Source organism: Perca fluviatilis, chromosome 20 (genome assembly GCF_010015445.1).
Source record: "Perca fluviatilis chromosome 20, GENO_Pfluv_1.0, whole genome shotgun sequence".
Lineage (NCBI taxonomy): Eukaryota > Metazoa > Chordata > Actinopteri > Perciformes > Percidae > Perca > Perca fluviatilis.
Window position 1 is genome coordinate 11,378,302 of NC_053131.1, and position 26,472 is coordinate 11,404,773.

Here is a 26,472-nt window from a genome sequence, read left to right on the forward strand (position 1 = left end):
TTCACCCTACTGTTTAGTACTTTAGATGTTTCACTGCAGCTAACAAACTTTAAGTTGTTTTGATGGAAGGGTTTAGGGGCTTTTTCAATCTGACAATAGTTAAATACTATGTGGAAACGCACACTCCTTGTCAATTCCCAACATCAAATACATTGACATAGCCCCATGTATCAACTACTGGCAAGTGTTGTTTTAAATATATCTATCAGTTCTCAAAAAGCGCTGTGAAGTAACACAGGAGATGTAGAAACAGTAAGTCATGTTTTTTAAAGTAATAGTGTACTTAACTATACTATATTCACTATTTTTTTTTTTTACATTTTACATAGGTTTTACAAAGAACAGCACGTTTGTTCTTAATGGCATAAATGCAAGGTTAGAGTAAATATCATTAAAGAAGGAATATAATCAGTTATACAATTAAACAGTTTAGTCCACATTTTTAAGTTGGTCTCTATATGACTCATCTATACATTTATTAATACATATTTTTTAACTTTTAAACTATTTTGTTTGTAAGAAAATTTATATTTTTGTTACATGCATGTCTTAGTTTTACTTTTGCTTTTTTTTTTTTTTTTTACGCGAATTATAACTTCAACTAAAGTAAACTGATGTGCTCATTGGAAAAACTCTGGATTTTTCTGATAGCTCGTGAACGCAGCATGCGTGCAGGTCACGTACTGACCTGAGCGTGCGCGTCAGTCGTCACGTTCCATGGTCGCACTCTCGCTGAGGAGCGACTGACAGTTTGTCCGACCAGTGCGGAGATTTGTTGATACCCTGAGCTAGCAGCTGAACTTTGCCTCATTGGCCCGTGTTAGTTCAACTTCCCCCCCGGGTTCGCCTCGGGGGAATTGTGCGTGTCCTTCAGCGTGTCGCGCGCCATATGCTGTCTTGCTGGCCGGGGTTGAGGTGTTTGGAAGAAATTGTGTCAAATCAAATCGAGGTGACTCGCACTGCAGTTCCCTGGCTAATTGCATGCCCACGGAGCTGAGAGGACTTCTGTTTGTGAGTAGAAGTGAAATTTCCACGTGTCACTTTTAATACATTTTCATTGAGGAAATCATTTAACTTGTTATGTATATATCACGTTTGCTTTAAAACTTTCAGTGTGTATGCTTTTGTCCTTCTGCTCTCTTATCTCACAGCAAGCCAAGTTAATATTGCACTTTTAATCACTATGTGATTAGGTTGTTTTTACCTTTTTACAGGCATTTTGTGGATATGGAGTCATGCTTCATTCCACAAGCATGGAGACATAAACCGATGATAAATTCTAAATAAATAAAAAATATTTTTTTAAAAAGACATTCGATGATCAGACATTGACTGACTACATTATTCCATCCCATCACACAGCCTAAAAGCAACCTGTTGCAGAGACCCTGTTATTCCTGGCTTCTGCAGGTCTGAACATCAACACCATGACAGGTGACACGGTGGTCTGGAGGGGTCTGACCTGGATGAAGCAGGCGGCCAGCAAAGCCCCACCAGGCGGCCTGCACTGCAACAGGAACCAGAGGCTGGTAAACTTCCATCACAGCGCTGGATCAGCAAGGGTGAGCAAGTCAGCCGTGATTTGGCCGTAGCAGAGCCAGATAGAGTTTCACAAACATGCAACCCAGATAGCTCCTGAGTCTGTTTCTGCCACCATCTTGATGAGGTCATCAACACCGACAAGGTCATCATCACCCAACAGTAATGAACAGGGTTGTTGGGCATTGTGTGGGATTTATAAAGTCTGATTGGGGTTGTTTATGGACATAAACCTCTAAAAACAATGACAGTATGTGCAGTGTTTCCAACAGAGCTTCTAGGAAAGCTTCTAAACCAACATATGGACCAGTGTTTTTCTACCTTCTAGGCTCGTCACCCTTAAAGGTGCTCTGCCATACAAAACCGTTTTTACTAGCATTTTTTGAAATATGTTAGGTCCATATGTGTTTGTGTTATGTCATGAATGTGAAAATGAACTGCTACCTCCTCTGTCAGCTCTAGCCACTGAAAAGAAATAAGCAGAGAAATCAGGCCAATTACAAAAGCTGGTCAGTCTGACCTCCTATTGCCTGAGCTCATTACTATTCATTAGCTCGCCCAGTTGGGCTGGGTAAAGGATTCTGACAGCCAGGCTCTCTGGCTAGCTGTTAGCCAATCAGATTCAAACAGCTTAGCTTGTTGAATATTAATGAGAACTGGCAGAAATCGAGCTGAGTCTTACTGTAGGCTTTCTATACCACGCTAGAATGGCTTGAAACAAGGTAACCAAGGAATTTTTTCCACAAAATTGTTTTACAGAGTCCATGGTAGAACTTCAGTCATTACCACAAAGTAATGAAATACGTGTGGCAGGGCAACTTTTTAAAAAAAAAACAGTGCATTGGTCCACCAACTAATGATTTCCCATTGAAACCTTTAACATTTGTTTAATTTGAATAATTAATAAAGGCCTGAAAAGGTAAAAGGGTCCCATAATTCACACTATATATATATATATATATATATATATATATATATATATATATATGGATTCAAGTTTGTGTAGCTCAGCATTTTTTCTTTTCCCATTAAACATCTTGTGACAATTGGTGTTAAATTAAAATGCAACAAATAAAATCACCAAGCTTCATCTTTAGGCAAGTATCTTTTCCATGTTTTACTGATGGCTGCTCCTGAATCAAATCAGACAGACTCAGGCTAGCTGTTTTCCCTGGTTTCCAGTGTTTTCGCAAAGCTAAGCTAACCAGCTGCTGTAGCTTCATCTTTGAGTGGCATCGATAATCTCAGCCAACTGTCGGCAAGAAAGCCAATAAGCATATTTCCTAAAGTGTTGGAACTATTCCTTCATGTGGATCATGTTTTGTCATCTAGGAGACGTTCAACAAACAGCAAGAGTTCTGCGTCCGCAGAGCCACAGCAGCACAGCTCCACAGGTATTCCACTATGGGAGCTTGTTTCAGTACCTGTTTCATTGGAAGTGTCAACGGCGGACAGACAACCTGCATTGGGAGACCCAGCACTAAAGGCCTGAAGTACCACAGGGACTGGTCACACCAACTGTTCTCTGGACATACAAGGTTATTTAACCAGGACAACTCCACTGTGGGGCATCTGACATCAGAGGACGTTGATAAAAACCCCAAGAAAACAAACGTCAAGCAACATAAGCAAGTGGTACCCACTCTTAACAATTTTTATTTATCAGTGTTTGAATAATATTGATCAATACGCCTTATTTCAATGTTGTGGTTATTGTTTCAACATTGCAGAGGATCGTTTTATGTGTCTTTTGCTCTTCAAGTTTAGCTCTCTTCTTGTATTTCAGCTCAGTGAGAGAGCCAGAGAGAGGAAGGTGCCCGTCACACGGATAGGAAGGCTGGTCAATTTTGGAGGTAGGTGTGTTTACTGGTACTGGTCATGTTACAAAAGAAAAGTGACATTAATATTACAGCAGTCCTCAGACCAGAAACGGTAGGAAATGGAAACATTTCAAACTTCTACCAATGTATGTACCCTTCAGCAAGGCGTTTGACCCTCAGTTTCTCCAGCGGCAGGGCTCTGCTGCCAGTGTTAAAATACTGGGCGGCTGCCAGGTGCTGTAAAGGTGTGATCTCGGCTAAACATTCAAATATAACAGCTGAAAAGTTGCTTTACAGGCAGGGGTATCAAAGCGTAGAATTTGTAACTGGTTACATTTTTATACAGTTTTTTACTGACCCTTTTAAGTTGAGTTTTCAGACCGCACTTTATTTATTTATTTTTACATTTTTAAGGTGTCCTGTGGAGTTTTTCCTTGTGAACAAACTAACATTTTGTTGACATTCAGTGCTTTTCACCAGAAACACATTGTGTGTATCCTTGAGGTTTAAAAAGTGTGTTGAAATGATTTCCTTCCCCATACAAACATTTGCAAAGCAGATTTCTTTGGAACACTTTAAAACCAGCATCATTAATGTCCATGTGTACTTCCTCTTCTCTGAGAGAGCTGAAGCGATTAATCAGTTGATTGATTTGAAAATGAATCCTGGGGCGGCCTCTAGCTGACCAGTTAGAGCATTTAAGCAACAAAAAAATGCAAAATATGAATTGATTTCGGATTCATTAATGTGATTATTTCTTTTTTTCTGTCATTTTATAGACTAAACGTTTAAATGAGCAAATAGGCAGCAGATCAATCAATAATAAAAATAATTAGTTGGAGCTCTTCTGTGTATGTTTCCGAACTAACTTAATGTCGCGCTCACTTGTTGTTTTTAGAACTAAACAAATGAAATGACCCAGATTTTAAATTTGTTGTATTTCTTGACTCAGTATAATTTCAGTAATCGTAAATGGACTCTGGTATTATTCTTAGCTAACTTCCAACTATTTTTGACACGAGTTGTGCAAACAAGTTGTGCAAATGACATTGGCAACGCTGGCACTTCTTCAGAGCAGCAAGGTCTCATGGGAAACTTACAAGGCGCTTTGCACGATGTCAACACAGCAGAGTTGTTGTGATTCAGTATGAAGTCAATGCTTCTGAAGACACAAACATATTCTTCTCTTTCGGCTAGTTTTACAGTAGAGTTAGTGTTTAGTTTTTTATTTCTTCCTTGTACAGGGAAGTGAGGGTTTGCATTGATGTCCTGGGTCATCAGTTTTGGAGAGCTGGGGCCCGTTTCAGGAAGGAGGTTTAACAAACTGAGTCTAACCCTGAACTCTGAGTTGATTTACCCTGAGATGGGAAACTCTGAGTTTTCGGTTTCAGAACAGCTGATTTGAGTTGGTTCAGCATGAATCGAGCAATGATACTACGATTCACCGTGGTAACAACCACAAACAAACTGGTCGGCAGAAATACTCATGCGCACATACAGTGAGTTTGAACATATATTTTGTTAAAAAAGCAATACAGCGGCTGCTGCAAAAGAGAGAATTTGCGTTGGAGAAAATTGCTGCTAGACTAAATGACTATATTCCAATATAGTGTATTAATATCATATTTAATCATAAGTATAGCCTAATATTACTGGTGAAATGGTATTGAACCTATAATCTATTTAATTTAAGTGCAATCCTGCGGGCGAAAAAGTACTATGCCTGCTAATCCCATTCTGAGGCTGCAGCATCATCATTGACAGAATTATAATTAATAATCTTTTATTTCAAAAGGTTTACATTATTCACCTGCAATACTGTGGAACTCATTTTTAATGGCTCTTTACTGGTTTGTGTCCAGGGAACACTACAAAAATGTTTAAAACACGCTTCAGAGCGAGTCATTCTTCTGACGGCGCTTTGCTATACAGTGGCTTTACTAATATGCTCCACATCACCAATGTTGTAAAGAAAACTGCCGTTTCCAAAAAAAAATGTATGTCACACAAATAATCTGCTGGAGTGTAGAGCATGTCAACAATGGGTGACGTTAGTGATATGAGGACGGATAAGGTTATGTAGGCTACATAACTGCATAGACTGGGAAGAAAAACGATGCCGCTCAGATAGGAACTTATCTGGAAATGAAAATGCGTCGGGGCCTCAATATCATCTCCCGATGTATGTTTAACACCTTGCAAAGTAATACAGCTTCTTCATCGACGGGATCGTCGACAATAGGACATGCCATGTTTTGAGGGGGGAAAAAAAACATTTTATAGTCTGCCTAACACAGTTAATAAACCAACCCTGTTTTTTTATTCATGCCGATAACAAACTGCGCTAAAATGCGCCTGATACAGACTGAATGAATGAATGAGGAAATGAAAGAGCGCTGTGTCAGAGGGAGGAGACTGAGAGAAGAAAACCTGCTCCCGACCAGGTTAGGTTCTGAGGTTAAGTTCCCTTTCTGAAAGAGAAAACCCAGAGTTCCCCTCATCTCAGGGTTAACAAACTCAAGAGTTTTCACTAAACCTGCTTTCTGAAACGGACCCCTGGTGTCAGACTGTGGGAAGTGCTGGGTATCAATAGCTGAGAAAATGTTTGGGGACTTGCCAGAGTCCTTCCTTAGAATCCACCTAATATAAAACGTGTTGTCATCAAAGGACCGCAGACTTGATGGTAGTAGGATCAGTTGTTTCTTCCGCTTCTTTCCTGGCCCTAAATGGCGCCTGAACTCTCAGACTCTTGAGTGTTGCCCTGAGGAATCAGACTGGCCTCTGGTAACTGATCGCTGTTGTCACGTCCTTTTTCGTTGCTGCTGTTGTCGGATGTAGAGTAGGACATTGGTAAAGGTAACTCTGTGGGCGTCTATACAAAATTATTTCCTGATTGATAATGCGAACTTAACTTTTCTAACGGTTATTGTCAATGTAAAGAAAGTTAGTGAATCATGTTTTATATTAATTTCTTGTCTGCAGGTCTGGCAGTTGGACTCGGCATTGGGGCGATCGCTGAAGTGGCCAAGAAGAGTTTAAAACCCCAACAGCAAGGTGACAAGAGAGAGGTTTTTGGTTTTAATGATCATATCCTCACTATAAAGGTGAGCATTGTGACAGTTTACTGTATGTTAAGGCTGTAGTCGCTACTCCTAAAGTTACCCGATTTTATCTTGCATGTTATTTAAATGAGAGGACAGTTTAGCTTCAAATGTAAGATAATGAACATTTAATTAAATGTAAACAACTTTTCTCCATATTTTCTTTTTTTATTAAATGTAAACAACTTTTCTCCATTTTTTTTTTTTATTTACTGTAAAGTTCACATTTATTTAAGATGTAGATATCAGTTACTCAAACTTTATCCACAATATATAAACATTTATATTAAAATAGGCAATTTCAGACTAACAAAAAAAGTAAGAAAAGTTTGTACCAGCAACAGTGTGATCACTGTCACCCACCGAGGGGTGGTGATATGAATAAAATGCTTTCTCAACTTTTGAATTGAAAGTCTGTTTTTAGGTTAATCCAGTAAATTAAATAAAAAGGTTTCTCATATAAAAATCCAATATTGCCATGGAGCTGCTCATTGATTGACAACATAGTCCACAATGCGCTTAATCCACCCAAAGATATTAAAGGTATAGATAGCATGGGATAAGTGCTATGACAAATTGAGGTCGTCTTATGTTATATATCGTTTTACCACTCGACCCTACCAACAACTTGCATATAAAATGTTATAAATGTAAAAGGTAATGCCTTACAATTTCCTATGTTTCACATACAGTAACCAATTGTATTTAGATAAGTATATTTAAATTAAAACAAAGGTGTAGTTAGTAAAATAATTGATAAAAGTTCCTGTGCTTTAGATAGTGGCATACATTATTACCACAGTACCAGATAAAAGTACTGCAATCGACAAATATCAAAAATATAACTAGTAACAATCTTATCTGTAGCTGAAATGTATGTGATAATGTTTTTTTTTTTTTAGGGGATAAAAAATCCATTCTGGACTCGAGTGCCTTCCTCACTGAAGCCAACGCTCAAAGAATCGTCCGGACGCTTTGCAAAGTCCGAGGTGCTGCTCTAAAAATTGGACAGATGCTCAGTATTCAAGGTGAGTATTATCAAAAATGTCACACACATGTATATAGAAATTAATCTTCAGTGACTCACAAACCTATATTTTACACACACACACACACACACACACACACACACACACACACACACACACACACACACACACTGCTAAATCATGTACATGTACACATAAAGGTTCAGCTTTCACCAGAGACCAGACAACGACAGTAAACTGGGGCTCCAGCTTCCCAACAAGACTTCATCATGTTTCTTATTCAGAAACTGGTTAACAAACTAGATCCTTTCACAAAGAGGGAAATGTCATCACCTAAAATAAACCTTGGGCCAGCCCAACACAATAAGTGCCATTCCGTCTATCTGTTGTCGGCAGCCGAGGCTTAACTGACACTTTAAACAGCGCGCTTACATTACACTGTTGTTATGCTCTTGGATGTCCACAGCCCCACCTCTCATGCGTTATCATTCCAGCTGAGTCACAGAGTTAAGTATTTATCTTTCTGAAAGATAAATCTGGCGATGTTTTGAAAACCCACAAGGTTGTTCAACAACAAAAGTGGATTTTAAAGCCATTTATTAATTTGCCTCTTAATTCAGACAGAGACGGCAGCTGGATGTGACATACTTCATATCCATATCGCTTAGTTTGTACAATTCATTGACAAAATGACGTTTTATTATGATCATGTATCTTTAGGTATGTAAATAGATAGAGGCAGTGGTGGCCCCAATCAGGGTGCCCTTGAGCAAGGCCCTGAACCCTAACTGCTCCAGTGGAGTTGCTCAGTGGCCAGCATATCAGACTGTGGTTGTACTGGGCAGCTTCCAGGTGTGAATGTGTAACTGTGTAAATGGGATCAGGGCGTTCCTGCAAATAAATAAAGGTAAACTAGGACTACAGTTGAAAATTAGCCGACTGGCTAACACTGGCGCATTTACAGAAGTGTTGATTAATGTGCATTGTCCTAATCAAATAAATATATCTTAAAACAAAAATGTTGCGTTTCAAAGTTCATTCTTTACTTTGGAAACAGCAGATGACAGAACTGTCTCACCTCGGTCTTCATTTACAGAGCTTTTCTGTTCTGGATCATAACACATAATCTTCATCAGCAATCTTCATGGTTTCAGCTGAAACACTTAGTCAATTAATGAATTGGCCTCTTTTGATCTGCAACAGTCATGTTTCAGGCAAAAAAGCCAAACATTTACTAGTTTGCAGTTATTAATTATTGTCCATTAAACACTGTATTGGTGTTGTATTTTAACAATGGTTTACATCATAGTGGGTGTGTGGTACTAATAGCATCCTAATGAGAAGTCTTGTTTTGATTATTTATTTCTTATTTTATACATAAAGGTTCCACTGTTGTCTATAGTCATTTCATGTTTCTGCCACTTGTTTCATGTCTCAGTGTTGTTACTGTATGTGACGTCCTTAGTTTTCTGTTTTTGTTTGATGTGAGCTCAACAAAACCCATTCCTATCAACTATGTGTAAAGGGGAAAGTATTGAATATCTTTGGGCTTTGGACAAAAAAGTCATTTTGGTCTATTAAATGTCACAATTTCCTTAAGCCCAAGGTGATGTATTAATTAATTACTCCAGAAAAGAATTTGCAGATTAAATGTTACTTGTTACTGAAAAGTTTCAGCTCCAGATAATCAAATAAATAAAAAATAAAAACCACATTAATATTGTCCATGGTCAAGAAAAAAACATTTAAGTTGACAAGAAGTCTTAAGTGCTCAAAAACTCTGTATGCTGATGTGATAAAACATCTACTAAATGGACCTTGAGGTGTGATTTTTTTTTTTTCATTATACACACTAATGCTTTTATATTTTTACTTCCACTGTACAAAATGGGCAACAAGATTCGTCACTTGCACTGCAGAAACAGATGCTGAACTCTGTTGAATGCAATGATAACACACAAGGTTTTAAACAATGCATGCAGTTAGTCAGTTACAGTTAGTTTTCACTCTGTTCTGCTGTTGTTTTCCCTCCTCTCAGATGACGCCTTTATTAGCCCCCAGTTGGCCAAAATCTTCGAGCGTGTTCGACAGAGTGCCGACTTCATGCCCCCTAAACAGATGATGGTACAGTATGGAGAGCCCTACTAAACTAAACAAACTCCTTAAACTCAAGTTCCTAGATGAAACCATTTCTCTTCTCTCTGCAGAAAGCTATCAGCAGTGACCTGGGCCCAAACTGGAGAGACCAGCTGGAGTACTTTGAGGAGAAGCCGTTTGCAGCGGCGTCTATCGGTCAGGTGCATTTAGCCAGACTGAGGAACGGCAGAGAAGTCGCCATGAAGATTCAGGTGAGAGGAGCGTTTGCACAGAGATAAAACTAGAGCTGCACGATTTATTTAATCGCAATCGCAACGTACATACAAATCGAACTGCAAAAATTGCCCAATTTAAGTAAACAAAAAGGTGTTCTGTGTGAGTCTGTGTGCACTGCAGTGTCCTCGTTCCAACACCCTTCACTTTAGCGACAGAAGATGCCTCCGTGCCTTCAGAAGCTAGGTGTTTTTATTGTTAACTGTTGACTCACTTTACATCGTCTTTGCTATCTTTTTTTCCTCTGACTTTTCTGTTACACAGCTCCGCTCGGACACTGCTTCTTTTTTAATTATTTTTTTATTTAATTTTGTAAAATATTATTATTAAAAAAAAAAAAAAAAAAACACTTTCTAGTTGAAAAATACACATTTCAAAATTGTAGCCTATTATCTGCATTTCCCTAGATTGTCAAGTAAACTCAAGATGCCATTATGTTGCAATCGCAAGATGACTTTTTTTTTTCCCAAATTGTGCAGCCCTAGATAAAACACAGAAGCCAAACAATTACAAAATACAGCCAAAAAATGACACAATCGAATGTGCTCTTTCAGTACCCTGGAGTCGCCAAGAGTATCGACAGCGACGTGAATAATATCATGACTGCTCTGAGTTTAAGCAACGCGCTGCCTGAAGGTAACATTGTTGGAGAGCTTTTTATCATTTTTATGATAACAGCTGCTATTGTCTGATGTTGGTAACGTCCGCTGTTGTCAATATACTTTCCCACACGAGCAGCTTGAATGTCATGATTTTCAGCTTTTTAACATTTGCCCTCCCTTTTACAGGTCTGTTTCCTGAGCACCTTATTGAGGTCACAAGCCGTGAGCTGGCACTGGAGTGTGATTACATAAGAGAGGCCAAGTGTGCCAAAAAGTTCCAGTAAGTTGTTCACACTTGTTCTCATGACACAGACTGACTTTGGGACTCATTTCACACTGTATTAGTCAGAGCCTGTACAGTCTTTTATTGCTTTTAACCCTTTAAATATAAAGCAATACTTTCCTGAGACCACTTATTTGTTCTCTTGCGGGAAATTAAATGAGATGATTGACACCACTCTCTTGTTTGTGTGTAAAATATTAAACTACAGCCAGTGGCCAGTTAGCTTAGCATAAAGACTGGAAACGGGGAAATGGCTACCCTTGTGCCGTTTAAAGGTTAAAATAAAATAGTCCACCTGCCACCACCTCTAAAGCTCACTAGTTAACATGTTCTATCTGGTTTGTTTTATCTGAATAAGCATATTTCCCAAAATTTTTTTTTTAAAAAAAAATTTTTTTTAAAAAAAGAAAAAAAATATATTTTTTTTATAAAAAAGGTTTAGTCTTAGATTTTGGATATCGTAATATCGTAATATGGCATAAGTTGTCTTTTCCTGGTTTGAAAGGCTGCATTACAGTAGAGTGATGTCATTTTCTGAACTTACCAGACTGTTGTAACTGTTCTATTATTTGGCATTACCCACTTAGTCATTATAGCCAAATTACTGATGATTATTTATCAAAAATCTGATTGTGTAAATATTTTATGAAAGCACCAATAGTCAACACTACAATATCGTTGCGGTATCGATATCAAATTATTTGGTCAAAAATATCGTGATATTTGATTTTCTCCATATCTTATTATTGTCTGTCTGACAGAAAATCATCTTAGACGTGGCCTCAACAAACAAACTCAGACAGTAAACATACCATAGCTTTTAAGAATAATTTACACAGGATAAAAATTACAATATACTGTATGTGTGCATTGTGTCATAGTGTTATGGCAGCGGGGTCATTGCTTTTATTTAAGATGTTTATGGCAGTGGGTCATTGCTTTTTATTTAAGATATGTATGGCAGTGGGTCATTCCTTTTATTTAAGATGTTTATGGCATCGGGTCATTGCTTTTATTTAAGATGTTTATGGCATCGGGTCATTACTTTTTATTTAAGATGTGTATGGCAGTGGGTCATTGCTTTTTATTTAAGATGTGTATGGCAGTGGGTCATTGCTTTTTATTTAAGATGTGTATGGCAGTGGGTCATTACTTTTTATTTAAGATGTTTATGGCATCGGGTCATTACTTTTTATTTGAGATGTGTATGGCAGTGGGAATGAAGGTACGGAAGCGTATTGCATTCACCATAGAAAAATAAAATTACACTAATGTACCTAAACAATGATCAATCATCATAAAGGAGAGGATTTTGGTGATGACTGATCGTTGTTTAGGTACATTAAACCATGTTAAGCTTTTTCACGTTACGTTTTTTCCTTACAATACCCTTAATGGAGCAGCAACGCTTAGTGTCAGATAACGTCCATAATATTTGGACTGTGGGTTAGATTTTTTGACAGTTTTAAGTGGTTATGATGAGCAATATAGGAGAGGATTTTGGTGATGATTGATCGTTGTTTAGGTATATTAAACCACGTTAAGCTTTTTCACATTAGGACTTATAAAGCCAATGAGAACTGTGGAGAGTCAACCCCCAGCCGCTCCACTGCCCTGCTGTGAAGCAGAAACGCTTTATGTCAGATAACGTCCATAATAATTGGACTTTTGGTTAGATTATTTGACAGTTTTCCGTGGTTATGAGGGGTAATATGAGAGAGAAATTTGGTGATGATTGATCATTGTTTAGGTACATTCAACCACGTTAAGCTTTTTCCTTACAATAGGCATGAAGCAAACGCTTAATGTCAGATAATGTCCATAATAATTGGACTTTGGGTTTGAGTTTTTGACAGTTTTCAGTGGTTATGAGGAGCAATATGAGAGAGAAATTAGGTAATCATTGATCATTGTTTTGGTACATTAAACCACGTTAAGCTTTTTCCTCGCCATAGGGCCAATGATGAAGAAAACATTAACGTGAGATAACTTCTATAATCGTTGGATTTAGTTTTTTTGACAGGCTTAAGTGTTCATGACAAGATATGACCATGATAAATCTGGTGATGATTGATCGTTGTTTAGATACATTAAACCACGTTAAGCGTTTTCCTAGATATGCCGCCTTCCAGGTGTTTAAAATTATCTCATAATTACGAGAAAAGATCTCGTAATTATGAGATAATTTCGAGATAAGGTGTCTACATTTTTTTTTTTTCTATGGTGAATGCAATACGCTTCCGTATGAAGGAGTGTTTGTACGTGTTTTTTGTAACTTTGTTTTTGCCGTTTGTGTGGCAGAGAGCTGCTGAAGGATCACCCCTACTTCTATGTGCCTGATGTGATTGACGAGCTGAGCGGCCCGCATGTCCTCACCACAGCGCTGGTGCCCGGTTTCCCTCTGGACCAGGCCAAAGACCTCTCCCAGGAGCTCAGGAATGAGGTAGGAGCTCTGACACGGTGACTCTGCTCCGCTCACAGTACACATTAACACCTGTGCGCTGCCAAGACGTCGACAGCTTTGGAAGGTGTTCTAGGTGATGTGACGAATGTAGAGACAATGCCACCTTTTAAAGACCCCGGAGGCATGTCAGCACAATATTATCATGTCTGAACACATACTTCATTAGTTCATAATAATACAGTACTATAAACACAGAGCACTGTTTTCTTTCTCCCCTTGGCGTCTGCTAGATTTGTGAGCAAATCTTGCGGTTGTGCTTGAGAGAGCTTTTTGAGTTCAGATACATGCAGACTGATCCAAACTGGTCCAACTTCTTCTTTGATCCACAAGCTCATAAGGTCAGTTTGTCTCGATCACTTCATTTAATATGCACACTGTTAGTGCATTTGATATTTCCCCTTTCTTCACTGAACTCTGTTTTTCTGTTTCATGTCTTCAGGTTGCTCTGTTGGATTTTGGAGCTACGCGGGGATTTGATAAGAGTTTCACTGACGCCTACATTGAGGTGAGAAACTGTACAAATGTATTTGTACGGTTTCTTGTCTAATTATGACTACATACATACTACATACCAAATTATTGTTGTAAGAGAAAGCATTGTAGTCTACATTAGATTGAAAAATTGAGAATGACCGGTTAATAATTATTTCATGTTTGCATCCAACAGACAACTCTTGTTATTACAAGAGAAGTTTCTTACAAAAACTTTGTAGTAATGACAAGAAAATCTGGCATAATGACGTGAAAAATATCTTGTTCTAACATGAAAAGGAAATTGGTAAAATTTAAAAGAAAATCATGTTACTGTATGACAAGAAACTGTATATGTACTATATATACTGATTTCTTTCTTTAATTTCCTTAATCAGATTATTAATGCAGCTGCAAATAGGAACAGTGAAGGGGTCCTGCAGAGATCCAGAGACATGAAGTTCCTCACAGGATACGAGTCAAAGGTAATAAACACAAACAACAGTGTGTAATCGCAGTGACATTTGGTGAAAGAACGACTGTTAGGAGGCGATTTACTCCTGAGAAGTTTTTCACCTCTCTAAACTCAGTGGTAGATTTAGATACTCCGATCATTTATTTAAGTAAAAGTAACGATACCACAGTGTAAAAATACTGTTTAGTAAAAGTTCTACATTTAAAATTCTACTTAAGTAAAAGTCCATACGTATTGACAGCAAAGTTAAGTTTTAAAAGTAACCATTATGCAAAATGGCGAGTGTTAGATTATGGAGCCTTCAAGGACCCCTTTTAATCTTATGCTCACAAGATAATAATTTTACACACAGGTTTTTATCGTGTGCAACGAGATTCCCCCAAAAAAAATTCAGGGACTCTTCTGTTAGTTTTGTTGCAGGGGGGGGGGGGTTTCAACTTTATCATTCTTATAAGTACATGATGACCTCACGTTGACTCCGCAACATGAGTGAAAACACCTGTGAGGCCTTTAAACTATAACAACGCGTCAAATTTAATAAGTTGATCATGTGTTTAGTATGTAAAATCAAAGGGACTCTTGCAATAAAAAAAAAAAGAAAAACTTGAGTAAAAAGCGCAATATATCACCTCACACATGTATGTGGAGTAGAAGCATAAAGTAGCATTAATTGGATATACTTAATTAAAAGTAGTGCGGTGCTGTAATCTGTGAATGAAAAACCTGCAGTCACCACCCCCACCAAAAATGAAATGACATTTATTTGGAAATGTATTCCCGTTTACAGATGTCTAAATCAAAGATTAACCAACAATGTGTTCAATTACTTTGAAACATGAATCAACATTTATTAACATCTGTTGAAGTGGCATTAAGTCTTTCTCGCCCTCTATTGGTGACCAGGACAAACTGCAACAACAGTAGAACAACCAGACCTTCAAGTCCATAAAGAAACACAGTAGAAGTGTTTAGTAGAGAGGGGAATTTATCATCACGCTAAATTATGCTTTGTTGTAGTATGTCATAAAAAAAAAAGTCATAGTATAGGATGTTCCAGTCTTTGTGCGAAGCTAACCGGCTGCCCATATTTAACTCTTCACTAGAAAATGAATACGTATTTCCCTAAATGTCGAACTTTGACTTTAAAACTTTGAAGCCTGTTTACTAACAGCTGTGTCCCGTAACAAGGCGATGGAGAAGGCCCACGTGGATGCAGTGATGATCCTCGGGGAGGCCTTCTCCTCCGAGGAGCCCTTTGACTTTGGGAGTCAGAGCACCACCAAGCGCATCCACAGCCTCATCCCCGTCATGCTGAGGGAGCGCCTCACACCGCCTCCCGAGGAGACGTACTCCCTCCACCGCAAGATGGGCGGTTCCTTCCTCATCTGCTCCAAACTCAAAGCTAAGATCGCCTGCAAGAACATGTTCCAGGAGGCCTACCACAACTACTGGAGAGACGGACGCCCTGAGTCCACAAACTAGCTGGAGACTAGCCTGTGATAAGCAGGACTTTGTAGCCTTGTTTGTGGTATGTTGAACAATTTAACTCCCACATTCTGAAGATGTTTTTGTGCAACCTGGGCCAGATAATATCCAGATGTAGTTTTGTGGTTTTAGGTGAACTGATGAGTATATAAAAGCACATGAATCAGAATAATGTCTGCCTGTTAGGAACAATTTAATGCATGCTTTATATTCCATTGCTCATTTATGACCAGGGCTTCCATCCAGACGAACACTTTTCAAAGTAATGTGTGAAGATTACTTGTATGCATTGTTTGAATGAACAATTATGTGTCTGTATGGTTTGAGAAACCGTAATTCATCTGTCGGTTGAAATATATGCATTCTGATGAAAACAAACCAGCATTAAAGATTTGTACATTTCTGAGAATGCAGATTATTATTTTAAAACCAATGACAATGAACCTGAACCGACTGAAAGGCTGCTTTTGTGAAAGCTTATTATGCGTCATTAATAATCTGAATTCTTGAGAAATAAGCAACAATAATGTGAACACATATTATCAACCTGCTTCACAAATAGTAAACGTCTCGTCATATGTACATGAAAACATTTGTTACTGACTGCATTTACACACAGGCATTAAGAGCTGATGTAATAGTCACATAAATCATCACATCAAAACCTGACATTCTGCTGCTTCATAAATAAAAAATCATTTATTATGCCAATGTAATGACTGCCAGTAGCCAACTCTGGGAGTTTAATTCAAAGCTCAAACATGACCGTAGTAACAGCATGAATCAATATTTTATCAAAGACTCACAGCTCTTTACAGGAATCCCCTGTGAATACATTTTTTAGAAGCTGGAAAACCTGAGTGAGGATTACTAAACGGCAAGACAGTAATGATCTGCTCCTTGCATTAAAACCGTTGCAAACAAACTCCTGAAATTTAAAGTTGTACCAGAGGCTGTTAAGCAGTAAACCAGCGCTTGAGTTGTCCGTCTCCACAGTCGTCCTCCAGTCCCGCTGCAGTCAGCAGTCGTCCTTTTAACGCTCCACTTGGATTGTGACGCTGGAGAAACCAAACTCAGAGCGCAGGAGCTTTGTTGCCTTCCTGAGAACGATCTGTGAGTCAGCATCTTCTTCTGAGGACACAAATACACGCAACATTCTCTCACGATGATCTTAAACATGCATCATAACGCTAAGATGTATCTTATTCTCAGTCACAGCTGGATGCTGACTCGACTTTTCTTGATGTAAAAACAGTGTTTTTTTTGGGGGGGGGCTTTCTTCATTTAATCCATAGCAATAACGACAGTTTATTTATTTTCTATTTTGGTCCACTGATTTTTAGTTTTTACTTGGATTTGATCCTAATTCATGCTTAACTGGACCTGATTTCAATGAAGATAAGGCTGTGTTCAATGTAACCCAGAGGAAATAAGTAAATTTATAACACCATGAAAAGTTGCAGATGATAAAAAAAAAAAGGCAACCGATATAACCATACTAAAAACAGTTAATATGGAAATAAGTAGGACAAAAAGAATACAAATAGAAGCGCTCCTTGTTTCTCTTACAACTCCTTGTCCTCTTAGAGGGGAAAAGTTATTTACAGAGGGAAATATTATGAAGCCGAATGTGCCAATACGTGGTGTATTTTTATTACGTACTGTACTTGCTCAAATTTATTAGAGTTTTTTTATTTTAACCCCCCCACTTGAGTGGCTAGAAGTGGATTTTTTTTTTTTTATGCCACACCGCGTCCATGGAGGAAGACATATATTGGTCCTCTTTAAAATGAAGTAAGCTAAGACTAAAACAAAGTAACAAAGGAGTCCATTACCATATAGCTTACATAAGTATTGAATTCTGCCAGAGATATCAATTATCAAAACTTAAATTCCTTTTGAAGGAAATATGAAGTACTTTTCCTCCATTTCTTTCTTTTGTTAGAATAATAGAAGTCGACAAAAAGGTATTAAACTTCAGGAGCATCTTCTTGACTATTTAATTTGCCACTGTGCACCACGTCCCCTACACCCAGACTGTGTGTAAAGTCGAGATTAGCAGTATTGGTTTCACCTGTGGCCACGTGGACAGAAAGTAAAGAGTGAGTCATGTTGAGGCTCCACATGTGCAGACTGTGAACACCCACGACTCCTCTCACAGACAGCAGCAGCTCTCTCACAGTGCTGAAGGGGACGCCCTGAGGAACTCCTGCAGAAAACAAACCCAACCCTCAGTAATGATGTGCAAGATGATGCATCATACACATGATGAACCATCGTAGATGATGTTTAACGTGGTACATCGTACACAGACGTGGGAAAGTGTGCTTACCCTCCATCAGGATTCTGAAAACATCCTTTGTGACTGGAAGTGTTGTTCCAAGAACAAGAACCGAGAACAGGAATGTGCAAATCGGATCTGCGGCTTTATATTCAGGCTGTGAGGTATACACAAATCGGATTAAGAACAAAAAGAAATAGTAAACCACAGAACAGAGCTTGAATGTTTAACTTGACTGCACATTTGTCAGAATAGGTTGATTACACTTGTGACTACAAATGACAGGCCTTTACAGGCATACATTGTTGTCTTCTTATAACTTAAGTGCTTAAAGGATAAGGTTGCTGTTCTTTATTTATTCCTTTCTTCTGTTCAACAAATGCCATAAAAAGATCAAAACCACCAATGTGCTAGTCTGTCTCTCAATACTTTCTGACCTTATCATTCCCAATCATTCTTATAAAAACAGCTCACTAATGTACAGCTTCTATTTTTTAAAGGCTAAAACAGCTGGGCACAATAATCAAACAGAATGAAACAATTTGTTTAGGACTATTTTCAGCTGCGGATTTATACACATTCGGTGCTCTGAGTATTGACAGCAGCAGGAAGGTGTATGTGGGATTGACTCAAAATAAACTAGAGTGCACTTTGGTCCAGAGATATCATAACTACCAGATGGATTTCCATGAATCTGGTACAGACATTCATGTTTCCCAGAGGATGAATCGTAATAACCTTGGTGATCTCTAAACTTGTCCTTTAGCGCCACCATCTGGTCAAAATGTCCTTATGTCCAATTCTTTGGTTTGTATACAAATACCTGCAAAACTAACAACATTCCCATCAGCCCCAGCTGTACTTTGTGTTCATTGCCAATTAGCAGATGCTAACATGCTAAATTAAGATGGTGAAGATGGTAAACATTAAACCAGCTTAGCATCAGTATATCAAAAATTATCAGAAGAAGACATTGCTGCAGAAATGTTAGTTTAGTGTTTTGGCTGACACTGACCCAGAAGTGGATGATGGTGGCAGCCAGCAGGACCCCGACACTTTGCACCAGATCTCCCACCACGTGGATGAAAGCCGCCTTCACGCTGCCGTTGCCGTGGCCGTTGCCGTGGCCGTGATGGTGGCCGTGGCCCTGGCCCTGGCGCTGGCTGTCCGTCTGCAGCCGGCTGCTGGGAAAGCTGTGGCTGTGGCCGTGTGAGGCTCCAGACTGATGGAGGATCAGGACCATCCTAAAAAACAAACAAAGTCAGTATTCAGAGTACTTTACTTAAGTACTTTTGGAAAGTGTACTTACAGTAAAATGTACTTATAGTATTAAAAGTAAAAGTACTCAATGCAGAAAAATCCTCACATTTTAGAAACCGCAAATGATCCAAACAGTTCTGTCAATCAACTAAGTGTTTAATCAGCTAATCATTTCAGCTGGACTTGTAGGCCGTTATATTGTTGGGTAGTTTAATTTATAACTAAACATCATATTTTATAAACTACATGTGTTTTGTGTGCAATAAATCTTAATTTGTAAAGTAACTAGTAACAGAAGCTGTCAGATGAATGTGGTGGAGTAAGAAGTACAATATTATCTCTGAAATGTAGCAGAGTAGAAGTAGAAAGTGGCATGGAAAGAAAAGACTCAAGTAAAGTACAAATACTTCAATATTTGTACTTAAGTTCATGTACTTACATTCCCCCCACTGCTATTGTCTAACCCTAGCCCTCTGCACCAAACAAAAAACAAACAAGCCCCTCATACTCACAGGACGTTGGCCCCCACTGCACAGCCGGAGGTTAGGAGCATGATCTGACTGTCGATGTCGTAGTCTCCATCAGTGATCCTCTGAATGGCTGTTATGACCAGCACTGCTGTCACCGCCCAGATAGACCCAACTGACAGCAACATGCCCAGAATCTCTGCTTAACACCACATCTCAGTCAGGAAATGAGTCAATTATATAAGGCTACAAATACTGATAAGCTATATTATTTATGATACAATTCTCTAAAAGCAGACTTTGATAGATGACACATTCAAAGAAAAGCAGGGCAAAATAATCACATGCAAATACATACATCCATAATCAGTATTTGATTGTTATTAAATGTAATAATTATATTTAGGAAGCAGTTTATAAACTATGACAGAAAATGCAAAGTCACCTCAATATTTAACTGAGTTTAACGGAGGGACAGTCTGAAGAACTGTGGTATGAAAAGAGCTTCATTTAGCACCAAAACTTAAATCATCTAAAGAAAATCCTAAAATATACAGCACTTATTAAACCAGTAGCTTGAGCATTAAAACACTGAGATCATGAGTCCAAGTGCACCCAAATGACAAGACACCACTCTTTTTTTCATTTTACAAGTTTTTAGTTTTTTTTTTATATTTCATCTATCAATTTTTATATTTTACTATAGAAACTTTGTCAGCTCAGAGATGTTTCAAGCCCTTCTCCACACTGCCGCAAATATTCTGATTGGGAAATACTGACTACTATATATATATATATATATATATATATATATATATATATATATATATATATATATATATATATATTGGCCTTATAAGTCAAATTTATTCAAATTTGCTGAATCTAAAAATACTTGACTGAGCATATACGTTACCCTGTAGCTGTAGAATGTAAACTCCCGAAATATAAGCTTGATGCTAATCTTCTCGTCTCACTCTCAGAAAGAAAGCAACTAAGTGAAATGTCAAACTATTCCTTTAGAAGGAATGTCTCTGTCCAACCAACAAAGTTGTTGTTGATCTCACCTGCTCGATGCCACCCAAATGTCATGGTGTGTGTGTGAGGCCTGGATGAGATCCACAGAGAGAAGATGCTGATCCCGATGCTGCCAACGTCAGTCAGAAGATGTGCTGCATCTGTCATGATGGCCAGACTGCGAGCAGCGTATCCACCTGCACAGAACAAGAAGAAGATATGTGTGTGTGTGTGTGTGTGAGTGTGAACAGAAGGATATGCTTCATATGCTTTATGAAGATATGCTGTATACCCATGATTTTGTATATGTATCTATAATATTTATGTCCCTGTAAATTGTGCTCTTCAAGTGGACTTAAATAAATTGTTAAAATGTATGTGTGTGTGTGTGTGTGTGTGTGTGTGTGTGTGTGTGTGTGTGTGTGTGTGTGTGTGTGTGTGTGTGTGTGTGTGTGTGTGTGAACTTAAAGGGGATGGTTGTGTACCAGGTAAGGACATGACATCTCTTATATTTTTTTATTTGTGGTATTGTAACCAAAATACATACTGAAGGTGACATTTTACAGTGTAAAAATAAACTTGTCAGTGCTCTCTGGTTGATAAACTATGTCACCGTGACTGTTAGGGTGAGCAATTCCCACTGGGGATCGATACAAAGTATAAAAGGAAAAAAAATAAGTGTGTCTTTACGTAGTCTTCAGTAGCCTACTTCCTTCTTTTGTTTTGGCTGGCTGGTAGTGGGCGGGGCTTATCAATTAACCGCAGGTGCTCAGTGTTAATAAAATGATTGAGTCTCGGCGGGCTGAGGAGAGACTCTTGTCGCGATATCACCGATGTTCTGTGTGGCTCGCGACACATGAAGAGACATTTGATTTTTGAGCACCTTTGACTGTGGCCTGGAAGCACGAACGACTTTTATTACCAGCTTTGTTTTCTTCCGTTTTCGACCAACGACTGTAACAAAAACTTGAGCCGAATACGGGGCTGGTCGCTTGTGTGGAGCTGCTGACGGAGTTGGCTGAGGTCGCGGTTCCAGGTTTTCCAGGTTCCAGGTTTTCCAGGATCCAGGTAAGCCCAATCAAACCACTGTCAGCCACTGTCAGCCAGCCTTACCTTTGCTAGCACACGTTATGTTAGGGAATGAATTGTTAGCCTAGACATCTTAATTGCCTTTTTGAGTCGTACCCATAACAGTGACACTGTTTCTAAATGACAACAAACCTACGGCATTTCTGTTTAACTGACACATATAAACCGGTGCTTATCCACGTCTTTCAATAAAGCTTGAATTAAAAAAAAGCACTATAAAAAAAATATATATTTATTATTATTATTATTATTATTATTATTATTATTATTATTATTATATAAACCGGTGCAGATGTTCTCTTAATACATCCATGGTGCAGATAGATCTGCAATAAGCACGACGTTCCACCTCCGGGATTGCTCCGGTGCCGCTGGAAATTCCGCCGGATGTCCCTCTTTGCGGCCAGATTAATGAGGACTATGGTTAACTGCAAAGTGTAGCTCCTATGGAGACATTTTGATGCTAATAAGGCATCACCCGCCGTTAGCATCCCATTGACCGCCATTCATTTTGGCGTCACTTTGACAGAGAATAACTTTACATCTGAAACGTTTAAAGACTTAATTTGTCGATAGTTTATTTCTGAAGAAACCCAATGTATAGAAGGCTCCATTCCCTTGTATCTCACGTTATGGCTCCGTAGCAGGCGTTTTTGTAAAAATAAGCTAACGATTGTGTCATAACCACGCGACTTTATCGCATAGTAGAGGAATTACCGTACAGTAGGCTACAGGAGAAGCTCGCAGGCAGTTTCGACTTACATTAGCTGTTTAAGTTTTATTTACTAACATTAATGTTAGTTAGCAATAATTGGCCTGTGCCTGTGTTATCTCCTTACATTTACATATGCTCTCAGTCTGCAAGATTGGGAATGATTGAGATTTCTCTTGGCACAGCTACCAGAAGACTTCCAACTTTCAGACAGGTTGCTCACGTCACATCTACGTCGTCAAGCTCAGTTGGAGGCTGCGCAGTAACACTCAGCGCTCACCGGAAAAGTTCTTCTAATAGACTTCACTAGTCTCCGTGGGAAGTCTCCGGCGTCGCTTTGTCCATTTAATGTTATGGTAAATCCAGACAGCTACCTAGACCATCTGTCCTAAGTTTTCTGTTGTGCGGCTAAAACATCTTTTGAACATACACATGTTCCACCAAAACAAGTTCCTTCCCGAGGCTGTTTTGCATCGGCACCACGGCCCCGTCCGGCGCTTAGCGCAGCCCTACTGGCGATTTGTGATTGCCGTTTTTCTCTCCTCCCGGAATGTTGTGTGTACTAGCCAGACCAGAGATGGTTTAGAAGATCTCATTTATAGAAGATCTTTGGCCAGACCCTGCTTTGCAGCGCTGTGGAAGGTCTGGAAATGTGAGACTAGCAATAAGGTGAAATTGGCTAATATCAATATTTTTTCTATCTATTTAAGTCGAGCTATAGTAATCAGGAATTTTGTGTTGCACCAGGTCAATTTTACGAATTTTATATTGTTCCTTTTGGTAGTCTCCTCTACACAAGTGATCATATCTTTTAAGTTTACTTTTCTTAGATCTAATGATTGTAGTTTGTCCGCAGTGGACTTCTTTAGCAAGTTCTGTCTTTAAACCTACATTGTGTAATTTTTTGAGTTGATTCTTAGCAAAAAAAAAACTTTCTTTCACAAAGATGTGCTCATTCATGTGTAATTACTTCCAACTAATCAAAAGTATTCTCGTAAGCGTAGAATGTGACATTCAGAATCCTATACATAATAATAATAATAATAATAATAATAATAATAATAATAATAATACATTAGCCAAAGAGGGACATACCTCCGCATTTCGCTCTCTTACACCTGTTGGCACCGTGACGAATGCAATGGGGGAGATTACTCGCGAGGGAAGCGAAAAAGAGAATTAAAATGACAACGCGACAGGCAAAGCAACAAGACCAAAGTTAATATTGGAGTGGCTAGAACAGCTGCGTGTAAATGATGGAGAGAGCTAATTTCGGGTTCGGCCACCATAGGAGGAAGGGCTAGAAAGTAATACTCAGTTGGTTGTCCTATACAATTTCACCGCTAGATGGGAGAAATTCTTACACAATGTAGCTTTAAGCTTAACCCTAAAACCATCTGCCTAATATCTGCACCGAAGTCTTCCACAAACCTAGGGAAAGCACTGTAAGTGTAGTAGATATATTAGCAGAAAAGAAGCAGAAAATAGTAGTTCAAGTACTACATTCAAAGTACCTCAAATTAAGCACAGTACTTGTGACTTTGTCCTGAAGCTATTTACAAATCAACCAGGATCCCTTTTTATTTTCCAGCTGCTCAAATAATCACACTTAAAATTATTGACAGAATTAAGGATACATTCAGTCACAAAGTTTCTGATACAATAGTGGGAGGTTGAAATCAATAAGTTATGACGATTCTTTTTTCCCATCTTACCAATCACCTCTCCGGTCATAAAGACAAGGCTGACGGCGCAGGCCATGAGAAGTTTCCTTCTGGCCAACCGTCTGTGGTCACTTTCAGCCGCCGACATCGAGTCTGTCTCCTGGCAGAGCCGGTCGGGCTGCCACAGGCCGTCCATGCTGGAGCCATCTTCACTGGACTCCGACAGAGAGTCTGAACGTCTGTCCTCTGGAGAACTCGTCCTGAGAGTAGAGAGAACTCAACCTTAAAGGTATACTGGGTAGGAATTTCTCCCCTCTAGCGGTGAAATTGTATTTTGCATTCAAACGAATAGTGCTCTTTAGCGCCTCGCTTTTTCAAATGCGTGTTGCAACTATGGTAGCCGTTACGTACCAAGAAGCTATGACAACATGTCTTCCAATTTTTGGCTTTTTTGGCGACGAGGATTCCTTCTCCCGTGGCTTGGCAATATGCCGGGCCAGTGACAAACGCCTCTCCCTTATCTCCTCCGATTCAGCTGGTTTGTCATGTGACGCTTGGCTCTGAACAAAAACGCGTTGTGGATTAGCTAGACAGGTAGGCAAGTGCTTTATGTCCCTCTCAGCGATTTGTAGTTTTTCAAAATGGCGGAACGACATGGAATCCTCCTTGGACTTGCCCGTCCAATGTAAACACATAAGAAATTCTTCGCTTACGAGGATAAGTCAGATCATTGGCAGAGGGAATTTTACACCAATGAGGACATATTTATGAATGAAGACATTGATTTTCGCTAATAAAATACTTAAAACACTACACAGTGTACCTTTTAAGATAGTTTGTAATAATAATAATAATAATAATAAATTAAATCTGTGCTGAGTTTATATGATTGGATAAAAAGAATGAAAACATACCATCTAAGAGCCTCCAAATGAGTCTCAATCAGATGTTTCTCTGAATCCGTTGAAAACTCCATACCTTCAGAGGCTCGTTTTAAGGTAAACTAATGTTAAGGTGAAGCTTGACAACTGGCCACCTGCTCCGACATGCGTTTTCTCTCAGAGGTGGAGCACAACAGGAGCCAATGGCAGGTGACTGAGCTCAGAGGTGCTGGTCACTGACAGCAAACTGTTCAAATTACAAGACAACTTTCAGACATCTCCAGTCTCACCAGAGTTTATTTGATCCATAAACCATACAATTTACAGAAACAACCATGGAAAAGTTGAAAGAATGGGTAAAATACCTAAACGATGTTGAGATGATAAAATGTACAATTTTTTGTTTTTATCGTTTAATCAAAATCATTCAAACCTGAAGAAAAAAAAAAAACACAATCCCACTAAAAAAAATGTCAGTCACTTTTGTTCAGTTTGTCAAGTATACAAAACTGACTTTTACAGACATTTCTGGGATTGTTTCGTCAAAATGCTAAAACATATGCACACATACTATTTCGATTTGTACCAAATGCACAAACCCAACATTCCTACACCCAGCAGAGCTAAAAAATATAATACAAACCTGAAAGATGACAATTTATGGCGTTATATTAATATACACTGTTTGTCATAAAACTTCCAATCAAAAATATACCTCTGAATTTACACAAAAAACATGATTCCCGTATTTCACGGCACACACCGGCCATAAATCAACTCACACACACACCAGAGATTGTCTTTGACACATCGGAGAAATTTCATCTGCAATAAATCAAATCATTAAGTCATCTCGATGTCAAGTGTAGGAAGAGTGTTTTTCAGAAAATACCTGACAATTTGTGGGAGCTTTATCAGTACCGTAACAAGTATTCACCACCTTGTTTTTTTCTTGAGGTCACCTTATGTGCAGGTACAGCGAACTAACCAACAGTACTACTAATATCTAGCAGTACTTGTAGGGGTGCAAGATATATCTACTCAATATCGTTATCGCAATATCACGTTGCACAATATAAGTGTTTTTTGGCATCCCGTCTGCTGACTGTGTGGCTTAGTTGTTTGATTTAGAGCCCGCTTGAAACGCTATAATGATCATGTTTCATTGGCCAGTTACCGTGCCACAGCGACACGGGTCCACTACGTGACAAACCCTATGGAGCGTACCACGTGTGCGCATATTTCGACAGAGTGAAGAAATGGACAACGGAACGAATCGGAGAAGCAAAAGAAAAGTTGTGTCCTGTTCTCTTTACCGGTATATATTTTATACTGTCCAACCAGTAAAACATGTCCTGTTCGGTAGACTTATTTTATTATTTATTCATCTTGGACCAGTCCAATATGACAGTCAGTTGAAATAAACCTTATGTTGTAAGAAAACTTGTTTAATTTGTTATGAATCTATTTTGATGCGTTTTCCCATAACTTTAGTCATTTTC

The 26,472-nt window shown here is 38.7% G+C and overlaps 2 protein-coding genes across 5 annotated transcripts; one reads left to right on the plus strand and one right to left on the minus strand.

The window, feature by feature from the left end:
• The first annotated feature begins 652 nt into the window (after nucleotides 1-652).
• On the plus strand, nucleotides 653-16,008 carry coq8ab (coenzyme Q8A, genome duplicate b). 3 transcript variants are annotated; one of them, XM_039786627.1, is made up of 15 exons: nucleotides 653-1,011; nucleotides 1,363-1,562; nucleotides 2,872-3,174; nucleotides 3,326-3,392; nucleotides 6,342-6,413; nucleotides 7,363-7,488; nucleotides 9,488-9,573; nucleotides 9,657-9,797; nucleotides 10,374-10,455; nucleotides 10,608-10,701; nucleotides 13,006-13,147; nucleotides 13,399-13,506; nucleotides 13,608-13,673; nucleotides 14,038-14,124; nucleotides 15,286-15,471. In XM_039786627.1, the coding sequence occupies exons 2-15, from the start codon at nucleotides 1,428-1,430 to the stop codon at nucleotides 15,331-15,333; spliced, it is 1,557 nt and encodes a 518-aa protein (XP_039642561.1). In that variant the 5' UTR covers nucleotides 653-1,011; nucleotides 1,363-1,427; the 3' UTR covers nucleotides 15,334-15,471. The 3 variants fall into 3 exon arrangements, with proteins under 3 accessions (XP_039642561.1, XP_039642560.1, XP_039642559.1); XM_039786626.1 differs by having other exon boundaries at nucleotides 656-1,011; nucleotides 1,411-1,562; nucleotides 15,303-16,008; XM_039786625.1 differs by having other exon boundaries at nucleotides 657-1,011; nucleotides 15,303-16,008.
• Nucleotides 16,009-16,279: 271 nt separating this feature from the next.
• On the minus strand, nucleotides 16,280-26,338 carry LOC120549610 (zinc transporter 2-like). Of its 2 annotated transcripts, XM_039786628.1 has the most exons (9): nucleotides 25,004-26,338; nucleotides 24,501-24,649; nucleotides 24,141-24,349; nucleotides 20,675-20,821; nucleotides 19,653-19,806; nucleotides 18,896-19,124; nucleotides 17,932-18,037; nucleotides 17,674-17,808; nucleotides 16,280-16,730 (listed from the first exon to the last, which is right to left on the minus strand). In XM_039786628.1, exons 1-9 carry the CDS (start codon nucleotides 25,004-25,006, stop codon nucleotides 16,633-16,635), a joined length of 1,230 nt encoding a protein of 409 aa, XP_039642562.1. In that variant the 5' UTR covers nucleotides 25,007-26,338; the 3' UTR covers nucleotides 16,280-16,632. The 2 variants fall into 2 exon arrangements, with proteins under 2 accessions (XP_039642562.1, XP_039642563.1); XM_039786629.1 differs by lacking the exon at nucleotides 24,501-24,649.
• Nucleotides 26,339-26,472: the final 134 nt, after the last annotated feature.